General features: G+C 37.6%; 1 protein-coding gene across 1 annotated transcript in view; it reads right to left on the reverse strand.

Moving 5' to 3' along the window:
- Nucleotides 1-3,964: 3,964 nt before the first annotated feature.
- The window catches only part of scn1laa (sodium channel, voltage-gated, type I-like, alpha), a 54,881-nt gene continuing 36,650 nt past the window's right edge, over nt 3,965-22,195 (reverse strand). The window contains 10 exon segments of the mRNA XM_052149128.1: nt 3,965-4,818; nt 4,820-5,373; nt 6,330-6,600; nt 7,242-7,346; nt 7,483-7,620; nt 7,920-7,973; nt 9,741-10,019; nt 16,228-16,350; nt 19,052-19,225; nt 21,550-21,704. Coding sequence (XP_052005088.1) covers nt 4,189-4,818; nt 4,820-5,373; nt 6,330-6,600; nt 7,242-7,346; nt 7,483-7,620; nt 7,920-7,973; nt 9,741-10,019; nt 16,228-16,350; nt 19,052-19,225; nt 21,550-21,704 — 2,483 coding nt within the window. The 3' untranslated portion in view covers nt 3,965-4,188.

Consider the following 22,195-nt stretch of genomic DNA (forward strand, 5'->3'; position numbering starts at 1 on the left):
TGATGCTGGCCATTACTTTGAATAAGAATTATTTATTCAGCTTTATAGAAAATCAGCTGTAATGTTTATTTATATAATGTATATATTAATTGCCAATATACAGTATATCTAATTTTATTTATGTCATTTGCTCTGAAATGGTTAAAACATTGATTTTATTCAATCTGAGGAACAGCCATTGTTGCCAAGTAGATTCAAAACTTAAACATTAGAAAATCTAGTTGAAAATGATCAAGGCATGTTTATTCCGCACATTTGAATATATTAAAAATATGGTGCAGAGATTTACAGTTTTGAGTTTTGATGCATGACCATATTTGTTTTTTTAACGATTGGTTACGATTGGAAACAAATGGTTTGAACTAATCCACAAAAATGTCTTCTTTGTCGCTTAAAGCTAAAATGTGTCATTTATGTTCCACTAGCACCACCACACAGAATTGTAAAAATAAACATTGTTTTCAAAAAAATGTCTGAATTTTTTGAAACACCCATCATCTGCCATTGCTTAAATGAACAGATAGTCCTACCCATGGCCTGGTCTAAGGGATGGGGGTGTCCTGGTACCCCCCTCCCTGTCCAATGAAAAGACAACCATGCACTTGCCCACCCTAAAGATCAAAAATCGCATCTTAGTACTAGCGCTGGTCCCGCCCCAAACTCATGCAATTGGTTGAGTCAATGTTGTTGTGTCAGGAAGGACGGAAGGTTGAAAGTGCCACAGAGCTGCAGTGTTTACACTTTTTGAGGAAATCAACCTACATATTCAGATTGGACAGGACAAAGTATTTGAACATGAAACAAAATGACCCACTATTTAAAGATTTCTGTCTTAACATTCTCATTCCCGTCAAGGATGGATCGCAAAACTAGTCTACACTCTTAAGGAGATTTAATGGCCAAATAAAAAAGTGCATAAAAATGATCAGCAATCTGATGAATATTCAATACATCGCCCAGCTCTATTTCACACCATGCACATTTGTTCTTGGGGTAGGAGTTCTGAATGTCCTCAGTTTATCAATCAAATGTCATAAAGGAAATACACAAGGAGTTCTCACTGGTCTGAGGTATGTGATGAGTTTATTATTTTGGCTTCAATAACTTAATGATACCTTGCATGCAGTTTAACTTACAGACTACAAGCATGATGCATAGGCTATAAATGCTATGATTTTTGTTTTAAGCTATTTTGATATATATTTTGTATAAATCCAAAACATACCTATAATGATTTCAATACAAGTCACATTCATAAGGAGCAGTTATACCAACTGTATTGTATAATAGTGTTAATGTGGAATATATTATATCCTGGATCTTTAAAGAAACAGTCTCTTTGAAACTAAATGAAAAATGAAAGAATTAATGACTATAAAAATGTAAACAAATACAGGAAATCTGATGCCACAATATTTCTTGATTATAACAAACAGTTGACTCATTTAAGTCTTCTGTCATTGTAAAGATAGATCTGCATGCCAAGCAAAATCTGATAATAAATACATGTAACTAGAGTTGCTCAGAATTGAACTTGGACTCAATCAATCTCAATCATTTCTTCATTGGTGAAAAAAAGTGGTACATATTTCTTATAATGTCATTTATATAAAACAAATGCATAATACAAATAAAAATGGTAATATTTCACAATATAATTTCAGCTAAATTAAAATGGTTACATTTCCCATATAATTTTAGCATAAGTATGAGTCCTTAGCTTTTATGATGCATAACCTTCCTTTCACATTCCCTATATAGATTACAATCCATTATTTATGCTTTATAGAAATTATGTAACAGATTGTATTTTCCTACAAAATATAATTAAACATGTAGAGGATCATTTTTGAGAGAAAATGTAAAAATTGCAAAGACATAAATGTTGAAAAAAATGTATGACTTCAGCATATGAAGACAAGGTAAACAAGGCCCAGATCACCATCATGGTTTTAAAACCTCTTAGAGAAATCAGACACCGGTTTCACAGTCCAGGAAGTGACAGAACTCTTGAGTTTGTTTGAACAGAGTTTGCTGCAAGCTCTCAGCTGAGGCAGGTGTTGGGCAGGCACATGTGCGAATGGCTTTCTAGCATGTTTAAAAGACCTGAGAGGCAGTGAGCCATTCTAAAATACTGAGAGGAAAAACGCCTTGGTATATGACTGTAGGTGAGCATTCATGCAATTACAATTACCTTTCTATTGACAACCAGTACAGGCTCACTGGTTCAACTGTAGTCACAGTTACGGTCAATATTCGCTCGTAGAACTTTTGAAGAAATACATCAACTCCGTCTCAAGTAACATAGGACAGCGCAACACATTACAACAATCACACACCCTCTTAAAAATCAAACATTATTGAAAAATGCATTTTTTTCTCTCTCAAAAAACAAAACACAAATTGTTGAATAAATGGCATTTAAAAGTGAAATATGTAATTTCTGCAACACTAGAGGCAACAAACAGAATTGCAATATGTATGTTGGAGAATATGTTTCTTGCATACTAGCCAATATATTTCTAAATTCAATCACCTGAGTTGTAAATACTAATAATTCTGGAGCTACAGGAAAATTGAGTCCTGACAACGCTGATTGTCTGAAGGCACCACAAGAACGTGCAAAATACTAAACTATTTAAAAGCAACGATTCCGAGCTTTGACGTCAAAGGCAGCAGACAGGGAAAAATATCTGTCTAATTCACACTTTAAAGAGCCCTACAAAAAACGTAAGTATTGGTAAAACATCTACAATAATACAATAAAATATTTGAATTTATATGTTGCTAGCAAAAATGTTATTTCGTTAGAATATATAGGTACTTTGAATGGCCATCAATTAAGAAAGATGCTTTTTACACACATAATGACCCCGTTTGCATGAATGTATGAAAACTGCTTATTCCAGGATTTATTTCCAGAAAGCATGTGAACGCAATCTTCATTTTCTCCAAGAGAAAGCAGTTTAATGCAAGTTTCTGCCAGAGAATGTGGCTTATGTGGCCATGGAAACGCACAAGCAAAGTTCTTATGGGTTTTTGAAGAGTGTGCTTGTACACATACTGTATGCTCAAGTGCACTGGGGGAATCCCGGAGTATGATGTAAGAGGGAAACCCCACTATTTTAGCACAATGCCTCAGCTGGTTGCAATGGAAACAAAGCAACAACTGAGGGACATCTGGAAATATAGCGAAGCAACAGTGAACACAAAATAGCGAAGTCGTCCTCAGATGCAATTTTCATTATTTACAGCAGTTTCACTGGGACATTACATTGCTGTGGAAAAGCTGCTTACTTACTGAGCCACATGTTTAAGGGAGTGATGTGTTTTTGTGTCTTAAGCAGCATTATCGCAAGGATTTCTGCTGTCTTTGTAAACCAGCTCACTGGTATTGATACAGCATCTACTAGTAGGGTTACTATTAAAGCTAGCTAGCCAAATCTTGACCCCCTGGGCCAGTCATAGCATCATTGCCTCAACCAATAGCATGAGTTTGAGGCAGAACAATCTGTTTGACCAATGGCAATGACCAATTTTTGAAGAGTTATTTTGTTTTCAATTCTACTAGATGGTGCTGAAATGACAAACTTCACCTTTAAATGCAAGACACTGAGTGTAGCCCTGGCATGCATAGCTGCTGGAAAACACAAAGTTAAACTACACGTATCAGATCACAACACTCAGTTCCAAAACAGACTTTTTTAGCCAGTGAATGAAACAGGATAAACATAGCAGCTTCACTGCCTAAAGCCCCATTCACACTGACAGTGATTACACAGCAGGAGGTTGGTTAGTCTCAGTGCTGTTGGTCACAAGTAGGTGTTCCCATTTGACTGCTGTATCAGTTGGCGCATCACTGTTTGCACTTCCGTTTGTAGTCACAGCATCACATTGCTGTTCAGTATCATAAAGTTGATCTCATTGCCAACTGTGTTTGTCGCCTATGTCTGCAGAATTCTCTTTGAATGTCTTCAGGTCTCTTTGTCATGGCCAATCACCATCAGCGTGAACACCTATATGTTATTCACAGCTCCAGAATAGGCCCAAAGTTCAAGTATGCTAAGGCAGTATGGGATAGACATCCACTCCAAAGAGGCAAGGTCAACTGACACTGACAAAACACCTTGAAAAGTTGTAAACAAATGTTCCCATTTCAATTAAAAGACAGAGCAGTATCTTTGTACTTCACTCTTCCTTTTCTCTGGTATCTTTGCCCTCCTTTTCTTTCTCACACTTGTCTTTCTTGTATTTGTTTTTGTGTTTTTGCGTCATGCTATCATACGATGGTGGAGAGGACGTGGAAGGTGTTACGTCTGAATTGTCTGAAGTGCCAATATCGATAACCTTGTCATTAAACGTAGAGTCTTTTCTGGGAACATTCCCGTTTTGCTGTTTTGTCTCTCGGTACTTATTATTGAACTTACTTTGTCTGATCTTGTGCTTCCTAAAGGCTCTCTGAATTATCGAGGCTGACATGTCTTCATGCTTTCTGCGTAGGGTTGAGGTGATAGGCTCGTAGGACACCTTGGAGGGGTTGGACGCCATAAATCTGTCTTCCATTTGTCCACGAAGGACATCCATCTCACCATCTTCCCCGAGAACACGTTTAGTGAATGCGAACAAAATATCCAGACAATGAATTCTTTCACCACTCACCATCGGCAAATCCATGGACATCAGTTGGAGTCTGTTGGGTTTGGGTATACGCAATGGAGGATCCAGAGAATCTGCAAAATCTGACAACTTGCTGTACTCAATGAACTGTGTAGCTATAGGATCAAACTTCTCCCAAACCTCGTAAAACCTGTCGAAGTCGATCTTCGCTTAAAGGTTCCGCACTCTCTTCAGTGGCCACACTGAAGTTCTCCAATATCACAGCAATGTACATGTTCACAACGATCAAGAAACATATAATGATGTAGCTGACAAAGAAGAAGATGCCAATAGGTGGGTTGCCGCAGTCACCCACTACATTGTTGGTGAATTTTCTCTTAGGGTCACAATCGGGTTCTTTGCTATTGAGCATGGGCGCCAAGAGGCCATCCCAGCCCGCCGAGGTGGTGATCTGAAACAAACACAACATGCTGTTGCCAAAAGTCTCAAAGTTAAACATGTCATCAATGCCTCCCGATTTCTTGACATAGGCAAAGCTTGACATGCCAAAGATGGCGTAGATGAACATGACGAGGAAGAGCAGAAGTCCGATGTTGAAGAGGGCTGGAAGTGACATCATCAAAGCAAAGAGAAGGGTCCGTATTCCCTTGGCCCCTTTGATAAGACGTAGTATGCGGCCAATCCGGGCAAGGCGAATTACACGAAACAAGGTGGGCGAGACAAAGTATTTCTCAATGACTTTAGACAGGAACATGCCTGCAAGGACAAGAGGCAAATTACAGTCATCACAGCACTTTTGATATGCAAAATGGTTTACAACTGACCATTTGCAATGTCCTGCCTTGAAAATGGTATTGACCAGCCCTCCCTTAGCAATTGTTGCAGTCCACTATATTATATATATAGCGTTTTCACTTCTCAATGGTCCTGCAAGTCTATGAAAATCTTTTTACAGAAATTTTTGTACAATGAAATAAAAAGTTGCCCCTGGAGTATTCATGTGGACTTTTCACCTTTTCCATATCTTGACATAAAAGGAATATTCTGGGTTCTATACAAGTTCAGCTCAATCGACAGCATTTGTGGCATAATACTGATTACAACAACAACACATTTGTTTTTGACTTGCCCCTCCTTTTCTTTAAAAAAGCAAAAATCTGGGTTATAGTGAGACACTTACAATGGAAGTGAATTGGGGGCCAATTTTTGAAACACTCAGCTCTTACTAACCTTTTCTCTGTAAAGTTATAGGCAATTTTACAACTTAGTTGCCATGACAATGTAATTTCAACAAAACCTAAAACACTTCAAAAACTGTAAAAATTACGATTTAAAAAAAGTTTCAAATAATACACAAGTTTTAACAGAAGAATTAATGTAAGTGCTTTTATCAAATTACAAGCTTCTCATTGAACTGACTTTAAACCCTCCAAAAATTGTGCCTCACTGCAACCTTGATTTTTCCTTATTTGAAAGAAAAATAGGGATGAGTCTAAATAACTTTTTGTGGCAATCATTATGCCACAAATGCTGTTGATTGAGCTTAACTTGTATTGAACCTGGAATATTCCTTTAATTTAGTTTTAGATTCAGGTCATAAAACAAGTGATGATAAATAAAGACAGAGAGAGAGAGATAGAGAGAGACAGAAACCAAGGGGGCGGAGCTTAGCGAAGGTTCAATTCCTCATATTGCAAACATATCTTACTCACCAACTACAGACATAATGACCACGACAAAATCAAATACATTCCAGCCATTGGTAAAGAAGTAATGTCGTAGTGAGAACATCTTCAGCAAACATTCACAGGTGAAGAGCACAATGAACGTAAAATTGATCCAGTACAGCACATTATCCATTTCTTCCGTCTGATCGTCAGTTTCCACCATCATAGTCACCATATTGAGCCATATCAGTGCCATAATGGAAATATCAAAGGCCTGGTTGGTTACGACATCAAAGATGAATCCTTGAATCTTGTTCTGGAATAAATAAGAAGGCAGATGCTTTTCTGTCATATTTGAGTGAGAATGTTGTTTATCTCAAGACATATATAAACAAAAAAAATAAGATTTAAAGGAATAGTTCACCCAAAGATGAATATGTTGTATATTATATATATTTTATTTAATATTTTAAACCACAAAAGGAGATCTTGAGCAGAGTGTCCAAGCTTCTGTTTTTCATACAAGGAAAATGACTGGTCATAAATACTGTAAATCTCTAAATAAGGACCATAAAAGCAATTAATGTTTCTTGCGTACTATATTCCAAGACTTCTGAAGACATACGATAGCTTTGAGAGTTACGGTGGAGGGAAAGATTATCAGTAACTTAATTTCAGTCTGTTCCTCACACAAAGTTATCGTAAGGCTTCAGAAGATATGGAAAATAACACACAAGTCATATAGATTACTTTATTGTAACTATCACTTTAATGGTCCAATTTGGTAGTATAAACAATCCTTCAATTTCATTGTATGGAAACAGAGCAGCTTGAACATTCTGCCTTGTGTCTGCAGAACAAAGACAATAATATGGTGTTGGAATGACATGAGGGTGAGCAAAGGATTGACAAAACATCTGTGGGTGAATTACTGTATTTCTTTGCAGTAATGCTTACAGCTGGCCTTGGAATTGGTTTTTGAGGTTTCTTTGACCCAAGCTTCTTCATAGCATTGTAATATTTCTTCTGCTCTTCTGTCATGAAAATATCCTGACCTCCAAAGTAAAGATATAAAACAGAAAGATCATTTGGGGATGAAAACTGAGAAGTCGGTACTTTGCATGTCACTTCTGAAGAAACTTGCAATTCAATTTAAAATCAAGATGATGTCACACGTAAAGATCATATTGATACTTATCTTTTTCTTTTGCTGATTGAAGTTGTCAATGATGACTCCAATGAAGAGGTTTAATGTGAAAAAACCTCCAAGGATGATGAAGACTACAAAATAGATGTACATATACAGATTCACCTCGTAGATTGGCTGCTCGTTTAGCTAGAGATAGAGATTTAGATGTATGATTATGTGCTTTTGCATTCCTGCTGATAAATGCAATACTGCTTAAACTAGCTGTTTCAAGCTGGTCTGGCTAGTTTTAGATATTGTAAAGGCTGGTGTTGAGCTGGTTTAGCCAGTCGGCCAGTGGGTCGCCCATCTCGACCAGATGACAAGTGCTCAAAACCCCCTTTAAAACCAGCTAAACAACCAGCCAGATATTACACCAGTAATACACTCAAATAAAATGAATGATATATTATTGAGGCATTTCTATTCAAGTAAGGCCAAAGACTTACTTTGCGAGAGTCTACTGCCGCATACATAATGGGCATCCAGCCTTTAAAGGTGGCCTGGAAAATAAAAAAAAGAGCAAAACAAATGAGAAACATGAATAAAAGGGTAAATCTCATGAAACCTGTTCTGGTCATATTTCACCCCAAATGAAAAAAAAGAAATGAGAAATTACATTCTGCTAAATGGAGAAAAGAAAAGAGGCTATTTTGAGGACCATTGCGTTATTTTCATTGGAAACTATTTGTAAGAATCTCATTACTGTAATGTAAAAAACAATATATACACTCACCTAAAGGATTATTAGGAACACCTGTTCAATTTCTCATTAATGCAATTATCTAATCAACCAATCACATGGCAGTTGCTTCAATGCATTTAGGGGTGTGGTCCTGGTCAAGACAATCTCCTGAACTCCAACTGAATGTCAGAATGGGAAAGAAATGTGATTTAAGCAATTTTGAGCATGGCATGGTTGTTGGTACCAGACGGGCCGGTCTGAGTATTTCACAATCTGCTCAGTTACTGGGATTTTCACGCACAACCATTTCTAGGGTTTACAAAGAATGGTGTGAAAAGGGAAAAACATCCAGTATGCGGCAGTCCTGTGGGCGAAAATGCCTTGTTGATGCTAGAGGTCAAAGGAGAATGGCCCGACTGATTCAAGCTGATAGAAGAGCAACTTTGCCTGAAATAACCACTCGTTACAACTGAGGTATGCAGCAAAGCATTTGTGAAGCCACAACACGCACAACCTTGAGGCGGATGGGCTACAACAGCAGAAGACCCCACCGGGTACCACTCATCTCCACTACAAATAGGAAAAAGAGGCTACAATTTGCAAGAGCTCACCAAAATTGGACAGTTGAAGACTGGAAAAATGTTGCCTGGTCTGATGAGTCTCGATTTTTGTTGAGACATTCAGATGGTAGAGTCAGAATTTGGCGTAAACAGAATGAGAACATGGATCCATCCTCTGATGGCTACTTCCAGCAGGATAATGCACCATGTCACAAAGCTCGATTCATTTCAAATTGGTTTCTTGAACATGACAATGAGTTCACTGTACTAAAATGGCCCCCACAGTCACCAGATCTCAACCCAATAGAGCATCTTTGGGATGTGGTGGAACGGGAGCTTCGTGCCCTGGATGTGCATCCCACAAATCTCCATCAACTGCAAGATGCTATCCTATCAATATGGGCCAACATTTCTAAAGAATGCTTTCAGCACCTTGTTGAATCAATGCCACGTAGAATTAAGGCAGTTCTGAAGGCGAAAGGGGGTCAAACACAGTATTAGTATGTGTTCCTAATAATCCTTTAGGTGAGTGTATAGTTAGAGGAAAGTATTTATACATCGTGGCAGTTTTGTTGTAATACCTTTCATTTATGGTGATTTAAATGAAAGAAATAACTGTATTACAGTATTTGCTATGCAATAATAATTAGTAAAGCAATTGCGATCTAATGATAATCATAATTGAGAATAATGGGAATTAGAATTAAAAAAAAAACATTTGGAGGTGAATGTGCTTAATTGTTATGAAAATGATGTCACAATGCAAAAAAAAAGCTTAATGATCCTATAATTTGTTTAATTTTCTTTTTCTGCAAGATTTTGGGGTGAAATGCGATTTGGACATGTTTTCTTGAGACTCACCATTTATAATGATTATTGCACCTACTAATACAAGATTAACATGCTACAACAATCTCTACTGTTGTGTGACAGAACGTAAACATTTAGACCACAATTCTACATTTTCTGTGATAAATCATCTTTCTCACATACAGTATTTTGACCAGCATGGCGGGCAACCTTACCACTTGTAACAAGGCCAGGTATCCGTTTCCAACATTGTCAAAGTTAATCTTCAGATTTTTCCAGCGAGTTGCATTGTTGCCCAATTTCGCAGTTTCACATTCTGAAATATTATTGACCTCTTTGACAGGCAGACGGTGATCTGAAGCATTTACACATTCATAAAACTTTCCAGCAAAGAAGTTGACGCCCACAATGCTAAAAATCAGCCAGAAGATCAGACAGACCAGCAGAACGTTTATGATGGAGGGGATGGCACCTAGAAGAGCGTTCACGACAACCTGTGACCACAGAAACATAACATACTTACACATTGTTATGAATACCGTGCAACCACCATAGAAGCATTTTGTTTTACAGATCAATATTTATTTTTTATTATTTTGGATTTAAGCAGGATGAGAAGAATTGCTGCGCAGAATTTGTTTGAAATGATGGTTACTCTGACTAAGCCCCCAAATTCAGAATTTAACAATTGGCTCCTTTTGAATGCATGAGTTCAAATTGTGTGACTGTGGCGATGTTAAGCCGTTGCTTACAAGTATTGCAGCAGTTCTGAAGTGAAATATCCACTATGTGGCACTAAAAGCGAGTTAAATGTTCTTCCAAACAGATGAGGTTTTTAGGGTCTCTTTAATGCTCTACTCAGTTTAAATCAACAAAACAACCTCCTAAACCTTAAACCTAAACCTAGCCAATAGTGTCAAAAAAAGCAAATATGAGAAGTAAAATGCAATTGCTGAAGAAACCATGTCATTTTGTGGCGCTTCTATGATGCTTTCGGCTCAAGCGTGCTCTTCAGGACTCGTACCCGGTCTTTTACATCACAAGTCCAACGCTCTATCAGTTGAGCATTGTGTGATGAACAGGGTGAAAATTAAGTGTTTATGAACTCATAATCTGCTGTTTTACACATGGTTTGTGTTAAAGTGAATATAAGTTGCTGTTTTAGTGCCTCTAGTGTTCACCGCCATATTGTACAATGAGCCACATAAAATCATTTGCAAAAATGTAGGAACAGTAACGTGATTCCATGAGACCAGGTTGGATTTTAATAGAATTGGCCATGTCCTACAGCAGTGATTCCCAACCTGGAGGTCACCCAACGAGGGGTCGTGGAACTCTCTCTATTTTGAGAGATACAAGAAGAAAAAAATGGAATGAGTGAAAATGTTTAAATCATTTTTTAAATAAAGCAAAATCAAACAGGGCCATTTTGAGTATTTTAATCATAATTAACTCTTTATGAGCTGAAGACATGCAGTATGTCTAACAATTTTTTAAGGTGTGCAGGTGTGTAGTGGTGGTAGCGGCGTAGTGGGCTAAAGCACATAGCTGTTAATCAGAAGGTCACTGGTTCGATCCCCATAGCCACCACCATTGTGTCCTTGAGTAGGGCACTTAACTCCAGGTTGCTCCGGGGGGATTGTCCCTGTAATAAGTGCACTGTAAGTCGCTTTGGATCAAAGCGTCCACCAAATGCATAAATGTAAATGTGTGCAACTCGTAATATTGGTAAGGATGCAGGTTTTCTTTAAAGATGCGGCAACATTTTGTTTTTCATTTGTACAGTAATGAGCAACAATACAAACTACAGGTTAGCTAGCAAAACCAAATCAGTGACTATGGCAAAGCGTCAGGTAGAAGAGAAAAACACGTGGTAAACAGAAAACGAGGATTTATTTGGTTTTACTTATTCATTATTGTTTATGTGGATTTATTATGATTTAATTATTTGTAACGAATTTGGTTTCATTGAGAAAATGGAGAAAGTGCAAATTGTGTGTGTGATTTGTGATGAGAGACTAGCGAATGAAACATGAACAAACTGCACGATTGTCACTTGGTGTCACTTGAGCACCAACGGAAAAGCGCGAGACATTCTCCATGTCAATCCAACATTAACAGATTGGGTGAATACATGTGATATGATGCATTTCAGTAAGTTTTTTTCGTGCCAAGTCAGAGAGAGAGCGAGTTATGCCCCGCTCCCTTTGAATGGGCAGCTGCCGCGATCTGACACAGAGCTTTACAAACTACTACTGGTTCAAATGATGGAGTGTGTCACATTTGTGGAAAGGTAGCTAATGGTAAAACCGTATATATTATACGCAGTCTATATGCGATTTGGAACAAAAACAATTACGTTTGTGTTCTCTTGAATAGACAGTCCTTTTATTCCCTAACAAAATTCAGTAAGCTATAATTGGGTGGTGGGGTTGCCGATGTTCCACAAGCTCTGATGACATCATCATAGGATTATCGCTGGGCATATCACATTATGCAGCAACTTAGCGCATATTTTCTTTTCCTCCATATCGTTAAGGCAAATCTAAGGGTATACTGTGAAAGGGATAGTTCACCCAAAAATGAAAATTCTCTCATTATTTACTCACCCTCATGATATCCCAGATGTGTGTGACTTTCTTTCTTCAGCAGAACACATTTAAAAAAAAAAAAAAAAGAAAAATATCTCAGCTCAGAAGGTCCTTATAATGAAAGTGGATGGTAACATGATTTTTGATGCTCCAAAAAGCACAGACAATCAGCATTAACGTCTTCCATTTGACTCCAGTGGTTAAATTAATGTCTTGTAAAGCGATAAAAAATATATCAATAATGCAAAAAATATCAATAATTACGCACTTTTGAAATATAAATCATCACGTCCGGTAAGCAGCAGTATGCACGTTCATGAGTGGGCTGAGGTCATGTGGTCTTTCCAGCGCTGGCATGGCAACATTCCATTCGTTGCAAGCAGACACTCTCTACCTCTGTTGGCATTGCCATGCATTGCCTACATGTGGTCCAGCCTCACCCATCTCCCTGTGCTCCTGGTCATAGTACTCAGATTCAAATAAATATGTCATGGAAAAACTTGTATCTCCTCTTCTCATCTTAAATCAAAATCTGGTGTCTTCTTTGTATAAATTTGATTCAATTTCTTTATAGCATTCGGTCTGTACAGCATTCTGTACACTTAGTTTAAACAGCGTTGATCTTCCGGGTGTGTCGCGCATGCTTAACATATCGTGTGAACATGCCGATGCTTAACAGAAGTGATGATTTATAGTTAAAAAGTACTTAAATATTGATTTATTTTGCACCAAAAGCAATTGCATCACTTTATAAGACATTAATTTAACCACTGGAGTCATATGGATGACGTTATTGCTGATTGTCTGTGCATTTTGAAGCATCAAAAATCATGTTACCATCCACTTCCATTATAAGGACCTACTGAGCTGAGATATTTTTCTATTTTTTTCTTCAAATGTGTTCTGGCGAAGAAAGAAAGTCCTACACATCTGGGATGGCATGAGGGTGAGTAAATGTTGAGATTATTTTCATTTTTGGGTGAACTATCCCTTTAAGGGTGTTAGGAGAGGGGGGGTCGTTCGGGATTTTGAATGTTAAAATAGGGGTCCCCTTGAAAAAAGGTTGGCAACCATTGCCCTACAGGATGTTGAAATGTAATTTAAACTTGAAATTAAAAATGTCTAAACTAAAATGTTGGTTCAAGAAAGGGGGCAAGAAAAATTCAATGTTCTGTTTAAGATTTGTACGCTGCTTCATGTTGTTTGGCTCCATTTTGAAGACATTGGGGTACATTAGTCCATGTTGCATAAAATGGAAGGAAATATAATTATAATATATATATATAAAAATTACATTTCAATCGTTATCTTCAGTTAATATATTCTAAGGTTTCTGGAAACACTCCATATGTTGTGTTATAGGGAGTCCATCCTAAAACATGAAATGCATTATTAAAATCTACACTTCTAAAAAGTTCAATGACATTTTCTTCCATTTGAATTCTACTTGGATAAATTCAAATGTTGAAATATAATATATATAATATATTCCTTATAAAGGAATGTCACATCCGGATGCACTGTGCATTTTTACACACCATCGATACAGAGCAGGAAATGAGACAGGGGAGTTCAGTGGTTGCCACGTGAGAAAGAGACATTGCAACCACACATGTGTGTGGAAAAAGTATGTAAGCATTTGGTCAATACAAGCACTATCGACCCCTCATTACATAAAGCTGCACATCAATGCAGCCTACCATTGCTTGCAATTCACAGCTTGTAATTGTTCAGCAAAACATCCCAAATGGTGACCACACAGGGCTATGTCATAGTGCACGATAGATTAGATTAGTGGTTCTCATCTGGTTTTGCTTCAGGATGCAGATTTTACACTGAACCCAAGTGCCAAACAAATACAGTACTAAATTATTTAATCATACAAAGTAAACAAAACTATCCTTTAAATCAAACAGAACTGATCGTAATGTATAAAAGGGCTAGTTCTGTCATCATTTACTCACCCCCATGCTGTTCCAAACCTGTAAGACTTTCTTTCTTAAGTGGAACATGGGATGTTATGCAAAATGACAATCTCAGCATTCACATTTATTGTATGAAAACCAAAATGCATGACGTGAAAGTGAACAATCTCCTTTGGTGTTCGACAGAAGAAAGCAAGTCGTAGGTTTGGAGCAATATGAGGGTGTGGAAATTATGACAGAATTGTCATTTTTGGGTGAACTATTGCTTTAATATTCCCATGAATGCATAGGCCCAAGAATTAGCTAAATTATTGAGAGTTTGGTTTTTAAATGTCTTATCAATTTGATTTAGAGGCTTTCATATTCTCTGCAGCCAATACGGTAATTCACTACACAAAACAAATTGTGGCAGCACAATGACATAATGTAGCCTGCTCACTGCTCATGTGGCAGAGCAGTTGACCTCCAATCGCAGGGTTGGTGGTTTGAATCCCGGCTCACATGCCAACGTGTCCTTGGGCACGACACTGAACCCCAAGTTGCTCCCAATGGCAGGTTAGTGCCTTCCATGGCAGCTCTGCCATCATTGGTATTGTGTGTGTGTGTGTGGCGTGCGTGCGTGCGTGCGTGTGTGTGAAGTGCTTTGAAAACTGCTAAGGCTAAAAAAGCGCTATATAAGTGCAGACCATTTAAAAGTAGGAACTTAACCTAAGGGCAAGTGTTGTAATTAGGGGCGCATGCTACACAACACATTTAGCTGGGACAGTGGAACAGAGGAAATGATGACTTACTGTAGAACATGCATGCAATGCAATCTATGCTCTTAAAGACAGTTCACCCAAAAATGAAAATTCTCTCATTATTTACTCACACTCATGATATCCCAGGTGTGTATGACTTTTTTTCTTCACCAGAATACATTTAAAAATCAGCTCAGTAGGGCGTTAAAATGCAAGTGAATGCGGATTTCTCTTTTGGAGCTCCAAAAATCACAGACAGTCAGCATAAACGTCATCTATATGTCTCAAACGGTTAAATAAATGTATTCTAAAGCGACACGATCCCCTTTGGCATGAAAAGAGATCAATATTTAAGTACTTTTTGGGTGGAGATCACGCGGTCTCTCATGTGACATATTCACATTGCCCTGATACAGAGGTAATCTCATGTTCTCCACTCGGTTGAGAGATCCAGGATAAGCACACAAACGCACCATTGTGAGTAAAGAAACAGATAAAAGAGATCTAAACCAAAACTAACCAAGCTACTGTACAGCGTTCCTCCTTCTCACTTGTAAACAGCGCCGCTCTTCAAGCTGTGACAAATGTAACTCACATTCTCACGTGTTTCAAACGCCAATGCGATTACGTCACACGTGTGTACCACTGCTCAGCGGAAGCATGATTTATAGTTAAATAAGTACTTGCATATTTATAATTTTTCACACCAAAAGTGATCGTATCACTTTAGAAGACATTCATTTAACAGCTGGTGTCGTACGGATGATGTTTATGTTGACTGTCTGTGATTTTTGGAGCTTCAAAAGAGAAATCGCCAGATATTTTTCAAATTTTCTTCAAATGTGTTTTGGTGAAGAAAGAAAGTCATGCACACCTGCGATATCACGAGGGTGAGTAAATAATGAGAGAATTCTCATTTTTGGGTGAACTATCCCTTTAAAGACTATCTTCTGTGCAATACAAAAGATGTGCGGCATAATGTTAGCCTGAGTCACTATTCGCTTTTCTCTATCTGTTTCCCACTCAACAAAGCGAATGCTGACCGATTCATTCTGCATAGCATCTCGTTTTGTGTTCCACAGAAAAAAGAAAGTCATACAAATTTGGTAGCTGATAATGCTGATAGCTGTTTTATTTTTTTTACCACATTCAACAAATCTATTTTAAAAACTAGCCATTAATCGGGTATTAGCTTTCTTCCAACCCTTTAGTTATCTGTATCAGCTAAATAACATATCGGTCAACCTCTAGAACAAATCATTTCTATAATCAATAAACAATTCAACCTTTAACCATTTTAAGAGTGAACAAAGACCAAAGGCGACTGAAAGGAAAGTTTAATACCATCCGTCCCCTTGTCAGTCAAGCTTTCGTTAATCGAATAAAGTCCTCTGTATAATGGCTTTGTGTTTACGGTGACGGAGGCAGTATTACGAGAGATCTTACCCTCATGCCCTCAAAGCGTGAGAGAGCTCTCAATGGTCTGAACGCTCTCAGTGTTCGGAGAGATTTGATGGCGCCCAGCTCAGAGTACTCCAGGGCATTGGCCACCAGACTGATCAGCGAGACCTACACACATACACACATGGAAAGAGAGGTAATTAGAGGAGAAGCATATGCCCCCTCATTGCTAAATCAACATCTCTCTCTCTCTCTGTGGTTTCCCTTGAGAAAATGTCATTTTAAATGTAGAAATCAGTTCCAGTTACTCGCTCACACAATTTCACAGACAAAGTTCACTGTTACTCTCTTACTATTGGTGCTTTAAGCACATTATTTACACGGTTCTCTGGAACAATCCATTCAGATTGGTCAATTGTACCATCCAACGTTCTGATATTTCTGCATAATGACCGCACATCCGGTGATAAACTTATATTTCACCGGATATTGCGAGTCATCATTATGCGATCTCATTTAAGCTAATGAAATAATTTAAACTCAAATAAATATTTATTTTCCTTTGCACGATTAACCATTAAAAGCTTGTGATCTCCATTCAGATGCCCAATGTGATCTTATTCCTAAATAACATGTATGTTTACATTACAGTGGCATGCCTTTCCAAGGTGGTCAAACTTCATTTTGAAATTCGCATCAAGATGCACTTTTAAAGGGTGCATTTTAAGTTCTTTTTAACTGGAAGGCATCGGAAAAACAGCTCTACTGCAGGAGATGCTGAACAAACTAGGAAACACAACGGCCAAAGACGTAAGTGGTTCCCAAACTGCCGGGTGCCACCAAGTCTCTGCTCGGTTCAATATTTTAATGGCTACCAGTGCTAAAAATAACAGCAGTATCAAGCTCTGACTCATTTCGGTAGCCACGGGCTGTTTTATTTCAACTGGCTACTTTAAAACGCTCACATTCGTATGTCTTCCCGTGCTCTTGTGTCTTGCATGCGTGAACAGCCGAATGCTGTATTTTTGGTGAAAATGCCCCTCTTGATGCGGCTGAAACACAGCTGTAAGAAGACGGGACAAAAATCGTATATTTCAAAATATTGGATCTGTGCGATGTGTAAATGAAGCCTAATAGTCCTGCTGCTCTCTGTTATAGGCATTCAGACATTCTGAGTGCATCGAAGTAGTATTTAGTCATTTTTTTCTCCCCAATTTGGAATGCCCAATTCCCAATGCACTCTAAGTCCTCATGGTGGCGTAGTGACTCACCTCAATCCAGGTGGCGGAGAACGAATCTCAGATGCCTCCGCGTCTGAGACCGTCAACCCACGCATCTTGTTGAGCGCGTGACCGCTTCACGCTATTCACTGCGGCATCCACGCACAACTCACCAAGAGTAACCCACATTATAGTGACCACGAGAAGGTTACCCCATGTGACTCTACCCTCCCTAGCAACCAGGCCAACTTGGTTGCTTATGAAACCTAGCTGGAGTCACTCAGCACACCCTGGATTCAAAATCGTAAACTCCAGGGGTGGTAGTGCATACATTTTTTTTTTTTATGTTGAATTTCATTGTTTTCTCTGTTTTCTAACTGGGTCTTGATTTATTATTTTAAAAGCTTGACACAAAGTTCACAAAAGAAGCAATAAAGGCTCCATTTTTTTATTTAATGAGTGTATTTTTAAGCATATTTGCTTAATTATTTACAAGTGCAACACCAAGTTAACATAGAACAGTTTATGAAGTTTTTCCCATCTTTTTTGAGTTTTATTTCACTTTAGCAAGTTAGAATATGAATAAAATTCTTTTTTATGCAATTTATTTGAACCCTTTAAAAAGGTTTTTTTTACAGTAACAGTGCTGTTTGGTTTATAATGTATTAGTTGTAAACTCTTGCAGATTTAGGACTTTTTGAGACATGTTTTTGATTCACAACTTACACTTCTTACTTTTTGTTTATTGCATTTTTTTCAAATAGTTGAAGCAAAGAACATTTTGTCAGAAACTTCATTAAATTTCAGGGAACTTTGTTTAGAAGCCTAATGTGTAAAAACAGCTTGAAAGGAAAAGTCCACCCTAACAATCTGTCATCACCTTCATGTTGTTCCGAACCCATATTATTTTCTTGCTTGTATAAAACACAAACAGAAATATAAATGAAAACAGGCAGTGACCAAGAGCTGTCAAATTCCGAAAAGGGTGAACAAAAAAACTTAAAGTAATCCACAACTTGTGCTCTTATGTTCCAATTGTATATTTTGGGAAATGTACTCCTCTGCTGCAGTTCTCAAATTTAATTCGCACTGCATTTCATTCAAATATGGCACTGGGTGACAAACCCCGCATGATGTGCCATATTTGAACTGAATGAGATTTGAAGGCCACAGCAGAGGGGAACATCTTACCGTCGATTTCAGACATTTCCAGGCAAATCACAAGGACTTTTAAAGAGCTTTCATAAAAAATTTTTGAGCTTGCTAGCCCCAGTCCCTGTTATGAAAAAGAGCACTCTGGTCAATAAGCAATATATCTTGCCTTGTGTTACACAGAAGTAAGAAAGTCATATGGGTTTGGAATAATACAGGGCTTAATAAATGATGACAGAATTGTTATTTTTATTGAACTATTCTTTTATATTTTGGGTCTCATTTTCTAATAATTGCGTACAAATTACAAACGTACAGTATGTGCACAGAAAAATGGTTCTCATGCATAATTTCTGATGGATTTTATCCAAAATTGACTATAAAATGAAGTGCAAACTTATCAATGAATAATGATGTGATGAGGTTATATGCACAAATACACGCATATGCACAGTTAGCGAATGAGACCCCTAATGTATATCAAAATGAGCACCTACATCAACAATTACAAAATCCAACCAGCACCAGACATTGGTGAAGTATTTGGCAAATCCATATGCGACCCATTTCAGCAGCATTTCAAGAATGAAGATGTAAGTGAAAACTTTATCAGCGTATTCCAGTAGGGTCTTTATGGTTTTCCTTGTGTCAAGGTAAATATCCTCGAATGCCTGCAAAACAAATGTTATATGTTACACCGTGTAATAAAGCAGAAAACATCACCGTAGTGACTTTTTTCCTGCACCATCAACACTGTCATGCCGTTCTCTCCTTGGTTCTCAGTTTGAACGATTCTGTCACAGGCTCGGCAATCTTCGGATTTATTACGTTTAACCACAGTATGTTTCAGTATAGTTAAAAATATAAGTCGAGTTACATTATACTATCATATTGCAATTTTAGATCCCCTAACCCAAACCCAAACCTAACCGCTTATAAACAATATAAAACACGTAACAGGCAAGTAAACATAGTCACAATAATATTATTCCCATCACACTATAGTAAGCACATTTTTGAACACCTAACCCAAACCCCATCACACTATAGTAAGCACATTTTTGAACACCTAACCCAAACCCCTACATCTAAACCTAACCAACAAAATAACCAACCTACAATATAAAAGACGTAACCAGCAGACACAAGTACCGTCACAATCATTTTAGCATAAAATGTCACAAAAGCACCATAAAGTATTCCAAAAGGATTGAAAAGCAGAAGGTTTTAATCGCTGAAAAGTTGAAAAATTATGTATAGAATCTCACAGTTGGTCACATGACATGCGAGAGCCAATGGCATTTGATATCACTGACGTCAAAGCTGTCGCAATGCTTGTTGATGGACATTTCAAATGTCACATAACACACAAGAGCCAATGGACTTTTTAACAAGCTATCAGAAGCGCGTCTCAGGATCTGATTGTTATGGCAGATGGGAACGTTGATTGTTGCTAAAAGATTTTAGATCTGTTCTTCACACACAGCAAATTTTTTAAAGATAATTTTAATGGTGCTTTTATTATTTCTTGCGACTCGGGCATTGTGAAATGAGCAAATAAGCGATAAATAAATAAATAAATAAAGCATTGAGTAAATGATGACAGAACTTTTAAATCATTTAAAGGGAAAGTTCACCCAAAAGTGAAAATTCTCTCATCATTTACTCACACTCATGCCATTCCAGATCTGAATTCATCAGAACAAAAACAATGATTTTTATAGAAATATCTCAGCTTTGTAGGTCAATACAAAGCAAGCGAAAGGTGATCAGACTTTAGTAGCACCCAAAAATAACATAAAGGAAACATAGAATTTATCCATGCGACTCCAGTGGTAAAATCCATATCTTCAGAAGCAATATAATAAGTGTGGGTAAGAAACAGCTCAAAAGTCCTTTTTTTATACATTAAATCACCACTTTCACTTTTACATTTGGTGCCTATTTAGTTTCATAATTCACATATGAAAGTGAAAGTTAAAGTGGAGATTTAGAGTAAAAGAAGGGCATAATATTGTTCTGTTTCTCACCCACACCTATTATATTGCCTCTGAAGACCACTGGTGTCTTATGGATTACTTTTATGTTTCCTTTATGTGATTTTTGGAGCTTACAAATGTTGGCACCCATTCACTTGCATTGTGTGGACCTACTGTACAGTGACGAGATATTCTTCTAAAAACCTTTGTTTGTGGTCAGCAGAAGAAAGAAAGGCATACACATCTGGGATAGCATAGGGGTGAGTAAATGAGATAATTTTCATTTTTGGGCACCAGAGTAACATTTAATAAATGGACGGTGTGGCAGGGCGGAGGGCGGGGCCGGGTCGTGATCCTACACACCCAGTCCCGTATTAGGCTAATTAAGCATCCGTAAACGATCTCTCTCTCCCGCACGATCCTCTGCAGTCGACCTTTATCCCTCTTGGAGGCTTAATTAGCCTAATATGGGACCGGGTGTGTAGGATCACGACCCGGCCCGCCCTCCGCCCTGCCACAGACGGCATAATATACACAGAACGAGAGTGACATTTTAATGGTGAAGGAAAAAATTCCTCCCAGCGACATTTGGTCATAAGACTGTTGAATAAAGACATAAAGAATTACAGTGTTTCATGATTTCATAGATCATTTAGTTTCTATATGTTATAGTGAGTTTCTGTCATTAGTCTCACTAGTCCCTTTTCCATGGAACACAAAAGAAGATATTAGTAAGTATGTAAGCCTCAGTCACCATTCCCTTTCATTGTATGAAAAAAAATAAAATAGGCTAAAATAGCAAAATAGGCTTACATATTTACTAACATCTGCTTTTGTGCTCCACTGACAAAACGAAGTCATACAGGTTTGGAACAACATGACAGTGAGTAAATGATGACAGAATGTATTTTTTGGGGGGCAAACTATCTCCTTAAGGAAATAAAACCAAGAGCTATTCAATGTATTGTTGCTTTGCTGATTAAAATGAACTGTAGATAAACATGTATCTCCCTCACCAGAGCGCCACTGCTTAGTATAATCATGAAGACTATGAAGGTCTCAAACCAGCTGTGCTCCACTATGTTGAAACATGCTTGTCTCAAAGTCCACCATGTTCTCCAAAAGCCCTTCTCATCATTCACCTGGCAGCATGGGAACTTCTGGATACAACCTGAAGAAGGAAATGTCACACATGTGCTTTTTTTCCATATTCAAAATTCTTTGACATCAATCAATTTTCACTTACCATGATAATGGCATGGGTTATTTTAAAGACATGTACTATGGTATTACCATGATATTCTTTGAATTACCTTGGTGTCCCATGTAAATACCAAAGTATATGGTATACCTCGGTACTGTATATCATAAAGTACTATGGTATTACCATGGTCCCACCACAGAACATCCTTATATCAATTAGTCATTTATTATGTAAGGGATGATGTACAGTCATTATCACAAAATAAACCCCAGCGGAGGTGGTCAGGACCATCATGTGGAGCAGAGGGATCTTATTTTGCCCTTATTTTGCAATAATGACAGACTAACTGTACATTTTCCTGCTTATTACACTGCTAATTACCAACTTATAACAGCTACAACAGTAAATAATAAATGATAAATAATAATAATAATAAATACATTGGAAGATATTATTAC

Source organism: Xyrauchen texanus, chromosome 18 (genome assembly GCF_025860055.1).
Source record: "Xyrauchen texanus isolate HMW12.3.18 chromosome 18, RBS_HiC_50CHRs, whole genome shotgun sequence".
In the NCBI taxonomy this organism is placed as follows: Eukaryota; Metazoa; Chordata; class Actinopteri; order Cypriniformes; family Catostomidae; genus Xyrauchen; species Xyrauchen texanus.